The sequence below is a fragment of the Echiichthys vipera genome (assembly GCF_963691815.1).
Source record: "Echiichthys vipera genome assembly, chromosome: 12".
In the NCBI taxonomy this organism is placed as follows: domain Eukaryota; kingdom Metazoa; phylum Chordata; class Actinopteri; order Perciformes; family Trachinidae; genus Echiichthys; species Echiichthys vipera.
The window spans coordinates 5,615,878-5,636,079 of record NC_139837.1 but is presented as its reverse complement, the minus strand read 5'-3'; the positions used below and the strand labels follow the sequence as shown (position 1 = coordinate 5,636,079).

At 42.0% G+C, this 20,202-nt stretch overlaps 1 protein-coding gene across 2 annotated transcripts in view; it reads right to left on the bottom strand.

Moving 5' to 3' along the window:
* stag1a (STAG1 cohesin complex component a) overlaps positions 1-20,202 on the bottom strand; it is a 47,510-nt gene that overhangs the window by 15,506 nt on the left and 11,802 nt on the right. For both annotated transcript variants that reach the window (XM_083924721.1, XM_083924722.1), the window contains exon 2: positions 237-461. In XM_083924721.1, the coding sequence (XP_083780847.1) occupies positions 237-265 (29 nt within the window). In that variant the 5' untranslated portion in view covers positions 266-461. The remainder of the gene's footprint in view (positions 1-236; positions 462-20,202) is intronic.

The window sequence follows — 20,202 nt, the reverse complement described above, 5'->3', positions numbered from 1 at the left end:
GGTATACATATACTACGTATACTGCACAAAGATCACATGTTTATGCAGACACAAATGTGAGTCATTTACAAGTTTAAAACAAAGGTTTAGACAAGTTTCATCAAGGGCCACAGAGCGGTTACCAATAACATCCACTCCTAACTAATAACACAGAACTTGTGTACAAAAAGCGCTTTTTCTACAGCACTGTGAATGAAGGCAGTTTTATTTTTCTCTCAACTGTGTGTTTCACTCACTGCAGCACGGGGAGCTCAGAGGTGATCATCCTGGTTAGTGGGGCTGGCGGCGAGGTGTGTAAGTTTATTTGTGTGTGTCTTCAGGACTGAGTTTGGTTCCAGGTCCAAAGGTGTGAGCTCAGGACGGCAGCTCGGTTGGGGAGGGGGGGAGTTCTGGAAGGGCAGGGAGGAGAGGCTCCAGGACGGACTGCACTCAACTTGCTGGCACCTAACTCTCTTCAGCTCCTTGAAGAAAACAAGAGACAAAGAGAAATTATCATTAAAACACATTTCACACCAGTAACAACCACTAATGATACAGGTGCTCGTTGTGCCTGTACTTTGTGTGCACATAAACAAATGCCCCCTTTAGATACTTAAGGGAAGCTGTCAAGTTATTACTGGTCGCCTCAAACCACGGATGATTTATTAGACAAAACTGGGACCAATAACTGCTCTGCATGGATTTGAACTTGAGTAAACACTGGACGGTTTATAGGATGTGTGAACGCTCAGTGTCAGAAGTTTCGCGATTGTAAAATGTCCCAGAAAGCAGAGACAGTTCAATCTTGGACTCAGGCTGTGGAGGTGGACATGGGGAGAGGAGGACACCAACTGGCCACTTTGAGAACTACAACAGCAAAATATTGTGGGGTGTGTAGTGAGGATTTGTACACAGGGGTGTTGTTGATAAACAATTTCAGACATAACCCTGAAAACGGTTTGAAATTTGACCATAATAAGGAGGCTTCTTTTATTAAATTAAGAGTATGGTCGGCTTAAAGCGTGAAATGACACCATCTTAAACATGGGAAAGTATTATACAGAAGGCAAATAGGTGCTTTGACTTAATGCCCCCTGGTAAAAAAAATAAAAATAAATAAAAAGTGAAATTTAGTGTTTGGTAAACAAGCGCTGAAGATAAATATAATTTCTAGAAACCCTTTTCAGAGTAGTGGAAATTCCCAGGTGCCACAAATGATGCAACCTCAATGAAACAATCCCAAAAATGCCGTGCAGCCAATGATTTAAGTGAGGGTAAATTCACAATGAGAAGACTGGCAGCTAAGTTAATTATAACATTAGATATAGACCTGTTCATATGCTAATGAGAGCAGAGAGCAGAGGAGGAGCAATACTTCTCTTAACCACAGGAGGCAGTATGATCCACAAAGTCCTCTGGCCAAAGTGGATCTCCAAAGTGCTTAATTGAGTTTTAACTGGGAGAAGTGGGTTTAGAAAAATCCCCCAACACTCATTTAACCTGCAGCTCAGGTCCAGTCCCGTTCTGATCACTTACAATGTGTTTTAAGGGTGTATTTTCCCCAGAGTGTGTGTGAGTGTATAGGTGTGTGTTTGAAATAGGTCTGGGCAACAGTAGGGGGCAGGCTAAGAGAGTGTGTATTTAAATATGATCTTCCACACAGTGTCTGTACTGAGGAATAGCATGGGCAAGAGAGCCCCCTGTTTTAGCACATTGAACTACACACACACACACACACACCCACACAGTCTTCTCTATCTGTCTCTCACCACCAGGTTGTCATCTGAACAAGACTGTGAGCACAGGATTTCAATTGGTACAACCACAACGTCTATTTTTAGTCAAGCACATAGGTCAGTAATTGTGGTTTAGTTGGTTGTGTTCATATTTAATAATAAAATCAGAAGTCGGCTGTCATATTTCCAAGCTCAAACTTCAAAAGGCAGAGCCCACAGAGGCAGAAGCGTGTAAACGGCTGTGATCTGACATGCACATGATGCACTAAATCGATTTTGACACTTGATATTCCTGCTGCACAGATACTGAACCTACAAAGGGATTTAGAGGCCTGATGCAGCTGACGTGGCCGCACATATAAACGGTGAAGGAAACATAATCCTTGGTTGGACAAGGTTGAAAACGTAACTTTACACCACAATAAACATGAACAAATCCACCTGCTTTTTGGCCTGGATGTGTTGTTCTGCACACATAAGCCCTGCTCCAGCATTAGGGGGATTTTTAATAAAAATAAGAGTGGGACTGTAATGTGTAAAGGCTGACACCTGGGTAAATAAACTCAAACCAACACAAGGCACTTGTGATATAAACTCCGTATGAGTAAATCTTTATTTAGATCAGGGGTGTACAACTGATCCAGTAAAGGCTGCAGGTTTTCAGTCCAACCAAGCAGGAACACACCTGACTCGACTTACTCAATCACCTGAACTGTCTTCACACAGTTGATTTGTTGGACCAGGTGTGTTTTTGATTGGTTGGAATGAAAACCTGCGGCCACAGCGGCCCTTTACTGGATCAGTTTGACACCCATGATTTAGATGTTTGCCTGTGATAGTTATAATAAAAAACAAACAAGCAAGCAAAACCACCACTAAGGTTTTATAACTATATATGATACAACCGTCCTCATTTATCATCAAACACGACAATATTTTTAACGCTGCATTTAAGAATTAAAACAAAACATAGCACAGTCTATAACAGATATTCCACCTACACAAGCACACAAAATTCACATCCCAGCTTAAATCATGTAACCACTGTACTGGAGAGACCGGCTTTACAGTCCCCACACTACATTGTTAGCCTAGGACTCATTTCCCTTATCCTGGCTGTTCTGTACTCTACAAAGTCCGCCCACTAAGGCCAGGGGCACACACGAGCACACTGACGAATCTGAATCGGGACGCAGGAATGTGAACAAACAAACAGAACTCACAGTAAAGGTAAACAACACGGAGACAGGGACACACACTAAACACCTGAGGATCTGCACAGACTCCTGTTAAAAAACGAAACTTTATTGCGGAGACGTGGGACGCGGGGGACTGTAAATCTGGCTGTAATTGACAGGACAATGAACAAAGAAGCTGGTGTTAATTAATTATCACCTCATTTAGTCTTGTCTAATCATTGTGAGTGATTTTAAAATGAGGATGTATCCCACTAGAACACATTAACACATCATTTAGAGAGCCAGCTGTAGCGGAAAATAATAAGATGTAGATGCAGGGCACCGTAAGAACATAATCAAATGATATTGCATCTCCAGTTGCTTGAGACACATGAGTCTGGTAATCAGCACTTCTTTATAACTCATTAATAACAAGCAGTCACAAAATGTAGGGAAAGTACTGGATTAAAGCTACGGCCGTGGAGCTTTAGATCACTGACAACAGGGGAGCTCTTAATGTGTAATTCCACCACTGTCTCACCTGCTAAGCCTCTACCGCAATCCCTTTAATCATGAGATTATGTTTCTTCATTTGAATCAACTCTTGTGTCACGTTTGTTTCTCAGAGGAAGAGGAAAAGGGCGTGTGTGTGTGTGTGTGTGTGTGTGTGTGTGTGTGTGTGTGAAGGGAGCCTGACCATTATCGACCAACAACTAAATAATCCTCAACGCATATTGGCTTTCCTCGTTTCCTCAACATGCTGGCACACTCTGGCTTTCTCACACTCTCACACTCTCACACACACACACACACACACACACACACACACACACACACACACACACACACACACACACACACACAGACTGTAGCCGCCTCAACAGGAGGCTATGAATAATTTGCAGTGAGTCTTCCAAACTTTTTCCTCAATTATTGGAGGATAGGATAGAAGCTGCCAACTGTATTCACTTTGCACCTCTCTCACCCCTTTACTCTAACCACATGAAAAACAAACACTCAATAGATACATCCCAATCTTAAAATAACAGTTACTGCCCAGAGCAGAAATGAATAATACATGAAAAGCCCGTTTTCTTTTCACTGCTCTGTGACATAGGGATATCAGCACCACTGTCCTGACCAAAGATATTATGGTTCTGTAAAGGAGCACAATCTGTGACCGTCTCTGCCTTGAACTGAGCGATGTTGTCCCTGTTAACTGATCAACATGTGGTCACAAAGGTTACAGAGAAAACCCAAAAAGGCATTACAGTTATCATTACAGAATAATAAGAAAACATGCAAATATTCACATCTGAGCCGCCAGAAACAGTGGATTTTGGGCCTTTTCGCTGTAAAAAGGTGGAGCAATTGATTGACAGATACATTTAGCTGTAGTTTACTTTAATCTTATCCCCAAAGCAATTTCAGTCAAAAGCAACTGGACTTGGTTATTTGTCTAGGGAGACGTTTCACCTCTCATCCAAGAGGCTTCATCAGTTCATGTACGCATCTGACCAGGCTGGGACTGGACCAGGACCAGGACCAGGCTGGGACTGGACCCACCAGAGAGCCCCTGGTATAGCCAAGCCTCTTGGATGAGAGGTGAGACGTCTTCCTAGACAAATAACCGAGTCCAGTTGCTTTTGACTGAAATTGCTTTGGGGATAACAGAACATTCACAGGCTTACTTTAATCTAATAGATGCCCGTTACCTCACACATTTGTGGGTCACTATACCAGGGGCTCCTAAACCTTTTCAGCTCAAGATTTGATCATTTCCCAAATTCACAAAAAGACGCGAGAGGCGACGATTCATTCCTAAAAATGTTAGCTTAGATGCAGCGTAGCATCAGTTTGATCAGAACCGGAGAGTTTTTCTGTATTGAAAGAAATGGATGACATACTTTAGTGGTGAGAGTTTGATAGACAGAAAAGTTCATCCAATCACCTGCCAGGTATGTTTTGAAAGCGCCCGCTGTGGTTCTGGGAAACACACTATCTAATGAGTCAAGTTTTGGGTCCAAACCTATAACTAACGACATGAAAAAAAAAAGCAAGAATAGAAGAATTTACTTGTTTAATTATTGCAAGGGAGAAAGGTAAAAGAAAAACAAACAGCAAAAATCTGCAGGTGGGAATTGCTTGTTGCAGCTAAGTGTCAAACAGCAAACGTTATGAATGTCATTAGGAAAGCCTCACGTTTTACCAATGCATCCTGTCATATTGAAACCACTCGTGCAGCACTTGCATCGTGGGCTCTGATCAGTTGCTCAGTGCTCAGCACAGCGCGGATATCCTAAATGCCTTGAAAGACAGCAGAAGACATTTTACAGGAACTTGTACAAGACACGACTGATTTGTGCTGATTATTTTCTTGTACTGAAAGATTTTTTTCTCACTCGTTAACACAAACAACAATCTGACAATCTGTGGGTTGTCTGCCTTTTTATAGTGATTCGTCTTTGCCGTTTCATTAGGTTGTGCTTGTGTATTTATGTGTATTGTCACCCTATGTGAAGTCATTTGTAACAGTGTTTTGAAAAGAGTTAAATATTATCACTATTAAGCACAAATGCACACCCAGCCAGCGAAGGAGTTTAAATCTGACAATAAGAGTGCACACGGTTTAACAGCTGGAGCTGGTTGGAGGACAGCTTCTCCGTTTCAAGCATTTAAAAACATTTGCCCTGACATTCAGTGTGGTGTGGCAGACTATATTTGTGTCTGTACATCTCAAAAGGATGCCTAACAGGATCGGCAGAGCTTGATCTCTAATAGCTTGTTCAGAAACTTCACCTGGGCTGAACTCAATAATCGCTAAATAAAGAAAATGAATTACATTCCAGTTAGAGTAATAAAACTTAATAGCCACTTTAAACAGAGAGGGCAGGCCAACAGAAATTACACCTGGTTTATGGAGAACATTAGTGGCAAACAGCCATATAAACTGTGATAAGGATCTCTGTTTGGAGCAAATAGTGTTTTGTACAGGTTGTTTTGCTTTGACACAGAGGTGTTGGTTAGCTTCTGAAAATCTCTAAGGGCGCACTCACACTGTCCGTCCGTACCGCGCCCCGGGCACCCCCCCCCCCCTCCCTCTCCCCCCGCAGACCAGGCCGTTTGTACTCACACTGCCTGGGCCTCGCGCGAATGCTTCTTGCCTGTCCATATGTCGTCACGCGCATTGATTGACGTCATCGCGATGCGTCCCTTTGTTTACAAATCTTTCCATAGACCTCTGAGTTTTTGTGCGTCTTGTCGTCTGTTTTTGAATCTTTTCATCGACCAAATCTGCAGTAAACACTCCACCTCCACGTCACACCAACGTGAACCTTTCACCGCCATTGTTTTAAATGTCCGCGCATGGTCTGTTTTTTTTTTCCTTGTCCAAACAGGCGCACAGGAAATGACGTCAGAGCCGCCGTAGGCCTCGATCTCGTACACGTGAGCACGCTCGTGCTCGCACATGTACAAACGTGTTTTACTAAAGCCCACCTCTCCCAAACGGCCCGTGGCCGGCAAGCTGGCCGCAGCTAGGCGCGGTTGCACTCACACTGGTCAAACGAACGAGGCATTACCCGTAAAACTTGCTTGGGCACGGTATGGATGGACAGTGTGAGTGCGCCCTAAGAGTCTGATCCAAAAACTGATCATACAAATCTCTTATTGGAGAAGAGTAAAAAAAGTAAAAACCTTTATATCGTTGTGAGAAATTGCTCATCTTTGTCGGCTAAAATGCTGCACTAGTATCTACACTTACGCAGATGCTGAGCTGTTGAGTTCCTCTTTTATACTGTGAATGATTATTTTATGCTTCGAGTTGTAAGAAATTAATTTAGTGATAACATATTCAGCATGTAACAGCAGCCACTGATGCTTAAACAGACATACCGAAGGGTTAGGCGGTGCAGTTATGAGTGCCGCTTCAGAGACACTTAAACCAACACTTATGTTAACTATCTCTCGTCTCCTGGCTCATCGTCTGTGTGTGTGTGTGTGTGTGTGTGTGTGTGTGTATATATATGTGTGTGTCTACTTAAAAAAGTGAGCAAGACAGAGAGACAACGAGCGAGCATCTGAGAACCACTTAACATGCATGACATGTTCTCTAGGAGGCAGGCCGGCGTTGCTATAGAAACTGGTGTGGGTCATAAGCCCGGCGGTGACGGCATATCTGATTGGCTGAGTGGAGACAGGAGGGACCACAGAACAGAATGGGACCAGTTACAGATCCAATCAGTGCTCCATGAATTCTGACTTACAGACTCTTACAGGGCTCCTGGTGAAAGTTATTTTTAGAAAGGTTTCTCCTTGATGACCACAAACATCCGTGCATTACAAGTTGCGTGTCTTCACATGTAAGGGGGTCAAAACAGGTGGATTCAGCGGGAGAAATGTAGTGTCAACCTGGAACATAGTTTAACCTGAAATAGTGACGGGAATTCCGGCTCTTTGATGGGAATCGAATCTCATGGCTCTGTATAAAATTGCGGCTCATTGATCTTTTTTTTAAATGCTTTTTTAACGGGTGACGGTTACTATTATATGTGAAAAGGATTGATTAAGGGCGCACTCACACTGTCGTTCTGTACCGGGCCAAAACCGTTTTTTCTGCTAAAGCCTAGTACCTTTAAGCAGTGTGAGTGCACCCGTTCCGCGCATACCAGCCGGCAGCGGGCCTTGAAAGAGGTGGGCTTTAGCGGAGCCGTTTGCACATGTACGAGCACGAGCGTGCGCACGTGTACAAGCACGAGCGTGCGCACGAGCCCTACGGCAGTAGCGTTATGTCTGCCTGTTCGGACATAGAAAATAGAAGGACGGACCATGCGCGGACATTTAACAACAACAACAATGGCGGTGAAAGGTTCACGTTGGTGTGATGCGGAGGTGGAGTGTTTACTGCAGATTTGGTCGATGAAAAGATTCAAAAATTGTCGACAAGACGCACAAAAACTCCGAGGTCTACGGAAAGATTTGTAAACAAAGCCACACACACGCGATCAATGCGTGTGACGTGTTACGGCGTGATGGCGTATGGACAGCAAGAAGCATTGGCCGGCCCTGGCAGTGTGAGTACAAACGGGGCTGGGGCGCGGGGGGAGAGGGAGGGGGGACAAGTACCCTAAAGCCCGGGTCGTGGTGCGGAAGGACAGTGTGAGTGCGCCCTAAGTGTCAATACATGCGTGTTTGGTGTATCTTCAGTGTAACAACAGTCTGTGTATCCTGCAGCTCGCTGTTGGTGCTGTTGTCACCAGGTGTTTTTACACTGGACAGTGAAACGGTTATTTTGCATTGGTACCTGAACCAATAGACACCCAACAATGTAGCTCCTTACATTTTTTAACACAGACCTGTTACACCACCCAAAGCCACATCCAGACAGAAAACAGCACTGTGTGAAAAAACAGCACCCCCCCAACCCACCCCAATTTAGTAAATTAAACTGTTGTGTGATGTTTTGGCATCTGATGGGCTTTAACACGACTGGATTTAGGACTCAAACTGTCCTGAACATATTGGTATGACGGTGCAGACAACATGAAGCAAGTTGAAAATAGGCTTGGTAATTGTTACTCTGGTGGTGCTGCACAAATGAGTATTTTGTCATGTTTTGAAGCTGGAGAATTGAAGTAAAGAAAACAGGATTACTTTGGCTATAATGACTGCATGTCAAAAGTCTCCTTTTGTCGTGGCTAGAACAATTTGATAGCAGGAAAAACAATTTTGAAGAGCCAAACTTCTGTCATCAGGCTACATCACAAAGCTAATTATTGAGTGTAAAGCGAGTCATGTCAGTAGTGAATGCGTGACACGACCTGATATTGTATGATACATCCAGCTTGAGACGGATGAAATTCTGTTCAAAGTAATGAATCAACCCAGTGCCAGAGGCTGCCGTCGTGAGACAGCCAATAAGACAGAAAAGCATAAGTCTGGTTCTAGTGCCTCTCACCAAAGCCAATGTCTTTCATGGTCACTTCACGCCCTTCAACTGTGAAAGAGATATTTTTTGTTGAATGAAACTAGTGCAGAATGGTGTGGCTGTATCTTTTAAAATACCGCTCCTGCCTCAAGCCAAAAATAGAACGAAAATTTACCAATTAGTAAAATTACCCTTTCACCGACACCTGAGGAGTCGTTTACAAAACTATGCAACACATCTTAACAGCTCTAAACTAAAAAGCAACACCATTATAGCAACAATAAAGATGGCCACAAAAAATAGAGTACAGCTTTTTATTAGGTGTTATTTTACTGATGCCAAAAAAGGGGAAATTCTCCTTCCAGCTTCTACAGGAGATCAGAGAGCGCAGGATCAATCATGCTACAGTGCCACTGCAGCTGGCAGTGATTCAGAATCACTTATAATGGTGACACTTCGGCAAGGTGGATGCCAGTCGCCGTGGGGAGCTCAACACTTTTATTACCTTCACATAAATGTTTCAATATTGGAAATATGACACAATACTGTGGCCATACAACGGGTGGATATGCAGCCCTGACTTACAAATATCTGAAGCACATCTCAGCCCTTTTTATTCGGCTATTAAGCTTTTAAAACACTTTCACTTGCACTAGACTGGAAATGTCTGGTCATGTTAAATCATTCTTTCCTGCTGTCTTGGCCAATTCTTCTGACAACTATAAGCTAAACAGCATCTGCTATAATTGGCCATTATCTCTAGAAACAGAGTGTTAGTTGTTTCTTTTAAAGGACGGTTGCTCAGATACCATACATGCCCTACTGTATGTGTTGCCATCAATATATCCAATCGAGAAGCGGGTGCTATTTCTGCCTCTACAGTCAATATTTCAGGACATGAGACAGTGGTGCTATTGTTTACTGGCGAGTAAAGCTGGGAATTAACACTTCCCGCTGGGGCTACCTATGAGAGGAATATGTAAATGTAGAAAACGGGCTTAGGGCAGTAGAATAAACACACACAAAAAGATGAACTGAAATAGTTAATTTGGAGAGAAAAATAAACCCTTGTATAATATATTGGTCATTTGTATGGAAATGACTTTAAGCAACTATTCCTAAAGGCTTAGGAGGAACGTATCCTCATGCTGTGGTATGAATTTGCTTCACTGTGCTGGTGTGTAAAGGCCACACATAGAAGAAGGCTTGCAGTGTGGTTTGTCAAACAGTTGCCAGCTGTTTGCAAGCCAGTGTCTTTATTGTCATGTTAATTAAGCTACAATACATAATTAGCCTGTTTTTACAGCGGTTGTGAAGCTCCAGGTAGGTGCTAGTCGGCACAAACACAAATGGAAACAAAACATTGCTGGTGAAAGCTGATCCACGGTATTGTCAACAACATTAGAAATACAGGAGAACACAAAAATCCTAACTAAATAAAATTGAACTTGGGACTGAAGAAGCACAAGTGCAATCTGTAAATAATGGTCTGGAAGGAAGTCATAATGAAATTCCCAAAAATGAAATGTATTCAAGCTTCAGGGTAGCAAGATGTGAGTACTCTCAAATGTCAGGATTTCTCCAGGAATGGACTTGATCGCTTCAAGAGCCAAAATATAGTTAATCATAATTGTTTGAAAATGATGATCTGTGTTTCCCGCATGAACCATTTCAGAACAATATTTCATTTCCTTTGCAGCATCTCCAAGAGTCTTTGCGGTCCAGTACAGAAAGTGCTGAGTATCTTAAGCCCAAGATTTATTCATTTGAGAGTTTACCAGATATTTGGGCAATGGATTAAACAAAACATCTCCATACAGCAGAATTTCCCCTTTATGCCTTCCACCGCAATACCATGCATCATTACCTCCAATGCTCAACGAATCTGCAAAATAATTTTACTCCTAAGAGCCCCTTTGAGTAAAGATAACAGCACAGATGCACGCTACAGGGAGTGATTTCCCTCACTATCTCCTCAAATTCACTTCGGCTTTTCAAACAGACAGAAAAAAGGGCAAACTCAATGTGACATAAAGATGCTATTCAGAGCGATGACTGCAAAGTTATTCAGAGTGAAAGCAAAATGAATGTCCTTGGAGGAAACAAAGCTGTGTGAGGGCGAATATATGACTTCATGAACTGTTGAAAAGTCCATAATTAAAACAAGACAGTGCTTAGAAGGGCCGCACGATTCACCTCAATTCTATTTAAACAGCAATATGGACTAGGATTATTGGCAAATCACAGGGGGATGCAATACTTTATGCAGAAATTCTCACTTTACATGTTTTCGTTTTTAATAAAAATATTCGATTGAATTTAAATGTCTGGAGCAGCTCAGTAATAAGATTGTTAAATCCTATTTAAGTTGCTTGTTGTGAGTTCATTTTGGGTTATGTTGTCTCATATTGATCGCAGGAACCTAAATTGAATCCAATCAAAATAATATCTTTAAAGAATTATCATAAAAGCAAATATATCGTTGTCCAAAGCATCGATTTAATATTGTATTAGAAAACTTATGATTTATACCCCTAAGCGTTGTGGTGGTGCAGAGATGTCCCGGCCTTCGTGTCGTATTCTGCAAACAAAAAAAATCTTTCTTTGGTACAGATCCTCGCAAAAAAACCACACCATGATCATTTTAATAAATGTTTCAATTTAAAATAACTCTTTAAGCAAAAATGATCCCTCCCTCCAACGTGATGCATCATATCCCAATTGCAATAGCAGGCAAGATAATCGCAATTCGATATTTTCCTCATAGCGTGCAGCCGTAATGCTTAGACTGAAGGAAGTTCCTCTAGAAGACACTGGGAAGATATTATTCTCGCTTTATATTATGGCCATAGGATCAGCAAATGTACTGTTCTGCAGAGCTCTGACTAACTGGCACAGGCTGGGGCTGCCTAACTCTCTCCAGTCTCTTCACACTACAGCTGCTGAGATGCTGAGCTGCTGTTACACCGAGCCCAGGCTGAAGTGTATTAACTTTACACCCTTTTCTCTCTTTCTGTGTGGCTATATTCAAAAGTGCTGATAACCCGTACGAAGCACTCGTTCTTACAAGGCTGGTTTCCGTGGAAACATGCCCAGTTACAGACCTAAAATGAAGCTATTTTCTGCTAAGTGGCCATTTACCTCGTTCATTATTTTCTCAAAAACAATTTATCTTGTTGGTTTTGGCTTGTGTAGAATTTGACCCACATCAGCCTCGGCTGTTATCTGTAACTGTGAGCCATGCTGCGTTATCTCCTGACCTCGCTGGCAGACGGTGGTCCCCTCGACGTACTTTTACCACCACGCTTTATGGCGGTGTTAAGGTGTTATAAAAAGAAGAGAGAGCGGTGTCTCTTTACTCATCTGTGATTTATCCCTGTGGAGTACAGCAGCAGTGTCAGAGGCGAACGCCAAGCGCTTGAGGGTAGTGGACTTATTTAACCCGGGTGAATTTAAATGGATTCAATTAACTTGCATCCTCGTAGACCTGCTGACCTGAGGGATCATCCCGTGACTGGAAAATCAGAGGCTCACTCCTCCAGGCGGCACGCTAAGATGACACAGTGTCCTGGAAGCACGGAGAACTCATGCCTCATACTGTGCTTTGACTCGTCTCACTGTATGTTTGTGCGAGTCTTTTTGAGTTAAAGTAATTATTAAGCAGTGTGCATAAAACAGTGTGAAATTCTTAAAACGGATATAAAGATGATGTATGTCAGAGCTGAAATAAGCCGTTTCTTACAAATGCCAGAGGAGAGAAACCTTGAAAAGAATGTAAATGTCTTAACCACAAGCCTTCCAGACATCTTCAGTATGAGTTGTAAAGTACATCACAGCAGCTGAAAGTAAGACAAATAGCCTGCAATCAAGTCAGACAGCTGCATGTGTAGCTGTGAGCTGGAGTACAACTCTGGAAGGGCCAGTTCCCTCACAGCTTACTCCGATAATTACCACTGTTGTTTTATAGCGCTGTGAACTCAGATCTTTACTTGCAACACAAGAAAAACAGTTTCTTGTCTGTACGCTTTGCACAACTTTTTCCTCTTGTTGAGTCTTCAAAATCCATATACGTCACGCCAATTAATTTTCATTTGATTCAACATATTCATGCAATATTTCCAGCAGATGCAAGGTGTGGGGCTAGTCAAAGACCCCAGGCTATCTCTGTAGTCTGTGACCAGTAGGGTTTTGATACCAATACAATGTTGAGTGCAAACTTTGTTAATTTAAAGAAATAAGCCACATTTGTCATAGTATAAATACATAAAAGAACTTTACTTTGTTACAAAATTCAGTGAAACAACCCAACTAATACGGGCTGCACGGTGGTGTAGTGGTTAGCACTGTCGCCTCACAGCGAGAAGGTTCAAGGTTCCCGGCCTCGGCCTTTCTGTGTGGAGTTTGCATGTTCTCCCTGTGTCTGCGTGGGTTTTCTCCGGGTTCTCCGGTTTCCTCCCACAGTCCAAAGACGTGCAGGTGTTAGGTTAATTGATGACTCTAAAATTGCCCGTAGGTGTGAATGGTTGTCTGTCTCTGTTCGTCTCCATGTGCCCTGCGATAGACTGGCGTCCTGTTCAGGGTGTACCCCGCCTCACGCCCGATGTCAGCTGGGATCGGCTCCAGCACCCCCCGCGACCCAGACCCCGGGATAAGCGGTTGAAGATGAATGAATGAAACCAACTAATACATTTTGTCTTAAAGACAACTCTACTGTATCGACTACTTGACAATCGTGAGCAAATAATTTCCCCCAAATACAGGACCAACATTTAACTTCATGTGATCAAACGTGTATTCATCAAGAAAGACAAAGAACCTAACATCAAATATTCAGTTTGATACGCCGCAATACTTTAGAGCTGCAACTTGGTAGTAAAAAAGGACGGATGTGCAATACCCGGCTCTAGTCATGGCTGATTGAGTTATTGTGCGAGATCATTAATTACATCAGACGTGTCTGTTCCAGTGACGGAATTTAAATGAATCAGGTCCGTATGCACAAAAAAGAGAAAGCAATCAAAAACGGATATCCTCCAACGTTTTCCTAACAGCTATCCTCAGATTTTATATTATGGATTGGATGGATGGATTAATTCAATATACTGGCTAAGGTCGTATGCATCATGTCTGTGAGAAGCTGTAAGCTGCTACGCAAATATAATTAAGGGCACTTACAGGAAAGGCTTTTAAGCACAATGAATGGCAACCAGTGGTTGCAACTGACATATGATATACTTGTATAACTGCATTTAATGGCATATTCATTGCCTGTAATCACAAACCACTAAAGGAATACTGGTAAATCTGAGTTTACAAAACAATATGGCGAGTGGCCAACATCCAGTCAGCAGTTCAACTCTGAAGAATACGCTCAGTTGTATCATTCTGGGACTGCAGGGCCAATGTGGTCCATGCAACGGTGTGATTAGTAAAACATGCCATCTTTAAATATTTCAGATTTCATCTCAGACCTCTCTGCTCGTCATGCTGAGCACTAGCTATGTTCTTTTTTTACTGAACCTTCTTCAGCCAGGAGTCTCGCTGCATTAGAAAGAGTAGCACTTATTCAACATGCTTGCATCTGATTGCAACAGACTGACTGCTCCAGAGCTCAGATCTGCAAAATACATCAGAAGAAAAGAAGGGGGGAAAAAAGAGGAACAACTACTGATGATTCACTCGGCGAAAAAGTGAGGCAGTATGATGAGACACAGTTATTTTGAATAATCAGATACAGAAAATTCCGCAATTAACGCCTTTATGGTTCACAGCAACAGGATTTCTCCAACAGCTTCAAATCACATGATTTGGTGTTAATTAGGTAATGAACCAAATACCTTATTGTTGTCATTGTGTTGCCTGGCTCAGGTTTGTAAAAAATGAACAAATACATGCAGAAATTAATTACAGAACCTTCTTTTATCTAATTCAACAAGCATAACAGAAAAAAACATATTTAAACTTTAAAGTTGATTTTTTTCGTGGCTAAATTACAAGGTATCGGATCAGTGCGTAGGCTTGTGTACTTGTCTGTACAGATACTAGTATTTTAGACAGTATCGGAGGCATTTCCGATACTTGTATCGGTACAACTCTACTAAGTAAAGCTCCTTTCACACATGCACTGCTAACCTGAAATGATCTACGTTACCTGGCGGGCTGTAAGTGAAAACACAAATGTCTGAATCAGTTGGACCAGACATCAAACCAAGGTACTCTGCAAATTCCCTAGTACTGAGTCCATTTGATCTCCAATTGAGCCCATACACATGATGTTCCTATTGTGCAAGCATCCAAACCTCTGAGGAACAGCAAGAGACTTTGCTGATTATGACCAAATTACAAATCGGTTCTGTCACTGCAGTAAAATCACACCCTTCAACCTGCACGCTCTTCCCAGGCGCCACCCCTTGCCTAAACCAAATGTAGTATTTTTTCCCAGTATGTGAGAATGTACCTGACACGGAGAATGTCCGGTTGTGCTACATGTGTGAAAGGGAAACTCCGGACTATGTCCACACCTGATGCTCCTGATATTGTCCAGGGTTCATATTTGAAAACAGCATCAGAGTGTTCTTCATTTACAGACAGGACTGATCAACGATAAGACCGGCTTAAGTCATACGGTCAAGTCCTGCAGTGAGGAGATCAGCCGCTGGTGTTTAAAAGTACCACAACTTCCTTCAGACATGGAGGATGTGACTGCAAACTGTGACTGCCATCATCCATCTGTGTAAGCAATGGTATGTTGCCGTTCATACAAAGATTACTTTTATGTACGAATTCTGATGCTTCTTTTACAATGGCAGAACAACAGTGCACAAGCATTGCAAGACATGACATTAAAGTTGAGTTAAGTCCTATTTGCTCACATGCTGGATGTAAAACATTCCACCAAGCAAATCATTCAATTATGCACGCAGCATAAACTAACATGCATTTAATCTCTGTCCCTCTATCTCTCTGTATTGTTTAGCATAAGCGGCAGCCTGCTGCGGCCTATAAATTAATCTGATGGCATTCAGTTCAGACTTGTGTCATTGTTACAATGTGTGAACTACAAATAGGATATTGCTTCAGATAAAATGAGTCAGCGCAAAACATTTGAGACAGAGGCAAAGAGGCAGCCAGGGAAAATAACAAGACAGATGCAAACCAAACAAGCAGGGATACGCTAGAAGATCAGACAGAACTGATCTGAAGAGAAACAGAAGATGACAACAGCAGGCAGTAACCTGCATGATCTGTGCATGCTGCACCAATAACAACAACAGGAAGTTTGAGGGTTCTTGGCTTTAAAGCATTTACTCCAATAGCTTTAATTCAAATGCACTTAACACCATAACTGCATGCCGCCTTGCATTCATTCTCACCAGGGTTTGATGTTAAATTAGTCCTGTCTATGCAAAAAGGCAGCGCTCCAATCTAACACCTGCAGGTTCAAATCAAAATGGCAATAAAGTGATGTCAACGTCTTTACAACTACAGCTGGCAAATAATGACTCAAATATGTGACCTTCACCTCATCATGATTCAAAAACATGGGGTTAACTTAAAACTGATACAAGGCAGACTCGAGGATAGGTGATTATATCAGTAATGGGTGATCATCCAATCTGCTATTAAATTATAACGTGTGCACTTTACTGATCCCCACAAGCACAACACCCACTACATTACAACAGCGTTTAGCATAAAGGTAGGTTTAGCAGTTTTCACATTAAAGACAGTATTTTCTGCTACTAAAATAATCCTGCGGACACTAAGGCATTCTGCTCTATACTACTCCCTGGCAAGTATGTAACGCTGAATTTTTTTATGGCCAGACGTGAAACGCCAGAAACTGCAGTTCCTTGAAGGGCCACTTGAGACTGGCTCCAAAAGTGAGTCAATCCCCAGAAACCCTCATGTTTGACCACTTAACAAGCACCACAAAGTTTTATTTATTCACCCTAACTAACACTAGAGCTGAAACAGTTATTAGATTAATCAATGAGTCGATCAACAGCTAATTAATTGGCAACCAACTGGTTGTTTAACTATGTATTAAGCAAATATGCCATAAATTCCTACTTCTCAAATGTGACAATTTGCTGTTTTCTTTGTCTCACCTGATAGTAAACTAAACATATTGGAGTTTGGACTGTTTGGCTATTTAAAGCTGCAATAATGGATTTTTTGGATTAGATTTCTTCAATATTCACTTTGTTTCAGCTCCGTTTCCATCTCCTCCAACTCCTGAGGGAAATAACTGGCTCTTCAGCCTCTAAATGCTCCACTATGTACAGGAAAGATGTTGTGAGAGTAGATAATAGCACTTTAAATATACCAGCTTGGAAATTGTGACGAGTTTATTGTCTTTTTAAATAGTTTATAGACCAAACAATGAACAATTAATCCAGAATGTAATTAGCAGATTAACAGATACTTAAAAATAAGTATTTGAAACCCTAGTGAGCACAAAGTCAATTTGATCTTGTGATAAATAGAGGTGTGAGAAAAATGTTTCCCACCTAGAAGCATTAACGGAGTCAAAACAAACAGCAGGAATGTGATAAAAACTCTAAACTACTACAAAGAATTGAAAAGAAAACAACAGCAAGCTCTCAAACCTCTTCACAGTGATGCCCAACCAGAGCCTGACTTGTGAGCTTAAACCACAATCGGTCTCTCTGGGCCACCACTACGAGTTGAACCACCAAGACAATAATTGTACTTTTAATGCTGCCAACCTCCATCATACTGAGACTAAAGAGCCTTGGCCTTATACTGAGGAACAGCCTCGAGGCCGACGGCGACCGCCTGGTTTAACCAGATTTGGATTATGTCACACAGGAGATTACCCATCCGACACGGAGAATCGCAGAGTCAGGCATATTTAGTAATGTTTCTGCACACACTCAAACACACATTGCACAGCCATCTGTTACTGCCACAAACTACTGTAAGCTCGATCTTTGCAGCACACAAAGTCTGATCTTAGCAAAGAGGAGGGGAGGGGAAGGATGCTGTGAGAACTGCACAAACTGATTAGATCTCTGTAGAAAAATAGATTTTATTTCTCCCTAATCTCCTGAGAACTACCTATGTGAACAAAGGATAAATAGATCACGAGGGGGGAAAAAGGTGCAGGGCTAGGGAACAACATAAAAGAGATGGATAAAGCAGAGAATAAGCTATGCTTCTCCCCTTTCTCTGTGCAATGGCTGCCTGCAGATGACGCAAAATGGAGCCACGAGAAGAGTTGGTGTTCATGGGGGGGTTGAGGGGGGTAGATGGGAGGAAGGGGTAAGTGGAGGGGAGACACTGTGACAGCAGCACAGTGGGGCAGAGCAGCAGGAGAGGGAGTGGGGTAGAAAAAGAGACTAATTTGTTCTTCTCTCATCTGTCTGGGCTCCCTCGCTCACCTTGGCCCACATTTTCAGTCTGCCTCAAATTCACTTCTAACAGGGGGGAGAGAGAGAGGAAACACACTCATAAACACACACACGCAGACTGACACACACCTCTCGCAGAGGCCATTACTCCTCCTAACACCCATTATTACTTCCTAATGATCTAGCGGCACGTCAAAGATTTCACATGAGCGAGAGAAGCCTGCTAATCTGAGCGGGCAGATGTCAAAGCAGGGGGAATAAATGCTCTGATGTAGCAATAATCTACAGACAGCTGAGGGGAATAATGACTAGCCAGATACAGACCGAGGGTATGAGAAGAAGAGACTAGTGAGCTAAGACTGAAGCAGATGGTTGATTTACAACTGTGCTTCAAGGAGGTAGCGTATGTAAATCCCAGCCAGGCGTTAAGACACAATCGGCAGGACAAAGAGAAGGGAAACTGAAAAGGAAAACACACACAGATTCATAGTGAGTGTGTTGAGAAGAACCTCTCCTGTTGGGGGACAGGTGGGACGCAACGCAAACTTGTCTACTGGGGGCAAACGGATCATTCGTTCAGAAAGGTGCAATGACACATTTGAGTGAGCAATTAGTCAGCTTTCAGAAAATGTAAGAGGTGACATTTTGGTAATTGTTTCTTTTTTTCCTCAGTGTCATTTATAAAATATAAATAGGACCAGTTTTCTATGTTTTACATCATTAACAGAATAAGTGTGTTTTAACTGTTTGCCTGAGATTCGTTTGACGATAAGTGGCTTTTGTCGTCATTTTTGACACGATATTAATCGATAATGGAAATGATCACTAATACTTATACCTAGTCTAATCTAACTGACTAGTCGTTTGAGTCATCATGTAAAAAAAAACTTCCTCTGGTTCCAGCTTCTCAAATGTGAGAATTTGCAGAATTTTCTATGCAATAATTGCAAATTTGCTATCTTTGGGTTTTGGACTGTTGGAGGGAAACACCTGTCATCTGAAGACACATTGATGATTGCTTGATACATTTGTGCTGGACATTTTCCACTTCTGTACAGACCGAGTGATTAATCAATTAATTGAGAATATAATCCGCATATTAACAGTTCGGCTGGGTATCAGCAAGAAACTGGTGACACAGGGGTTATGATCCAGTATACTGCAATATATGGCGATATTGTAAGTATTGTGATTATGTAAAATCTAGTTTCAGAAACACAGTCATAGTATATTACTGTTGGTCAAGTTTCACAAAATGGTCTCGCTAAAATGGCGGCATGGTGTGGTTAGCACTGTCGCCTCACAGCAAGAGGGTTCCTGGTTTGAAACCCCGGCTGGGGCCCATCTGTGTGGAGTTTGCATGTTCTCCCCGTGTCTGCGTGGGTTTTCTCCGGCTTCCTCACACAGTCATAAGATATGCACGTGGTTAATTGATGACAAGCGGTTGAAGATGGATAAAAAGGCTACTATGGGGACTTACATCATCACACATGAATTCACAAAACTCTCAGCTTTCCAGTCATACCCAATTTATGCAACTCCAAGACCGATTAGGAACCCCCAGTATGCAGAAATATTCAAATACCCCTTCTTAGAATAAGCAAATATAACACATTTGCACTAGGGCTGAGTCATGACCGAAACTTTCGATCCCAATATAGGTAATTTCATATCCTGATAGTGATATATTTCAGCAAATTGCATGGGATCTGGTGATTTATTAATTAGTATTTTCTCAATTTATTGAGAAATTCAGTGCAAAATGAACATAACCGGGAAAATATTTCTAGCTATCGGCTACACTATGTTTACATGCATGCACACAAATTTTAAAAATGTAACCATGTATGAAGATATATGATTTAATCACAAAACAATTCCACTGAAAGACGATAAATCATCATATTTAATTATCGCCCAGCCCTAATTTGTACTACATGAAAATAAAGTGGGGATTTTTTTTGTCCAAAACTGGAATTATAATGAAGTGGACATGTCTGTAAAGG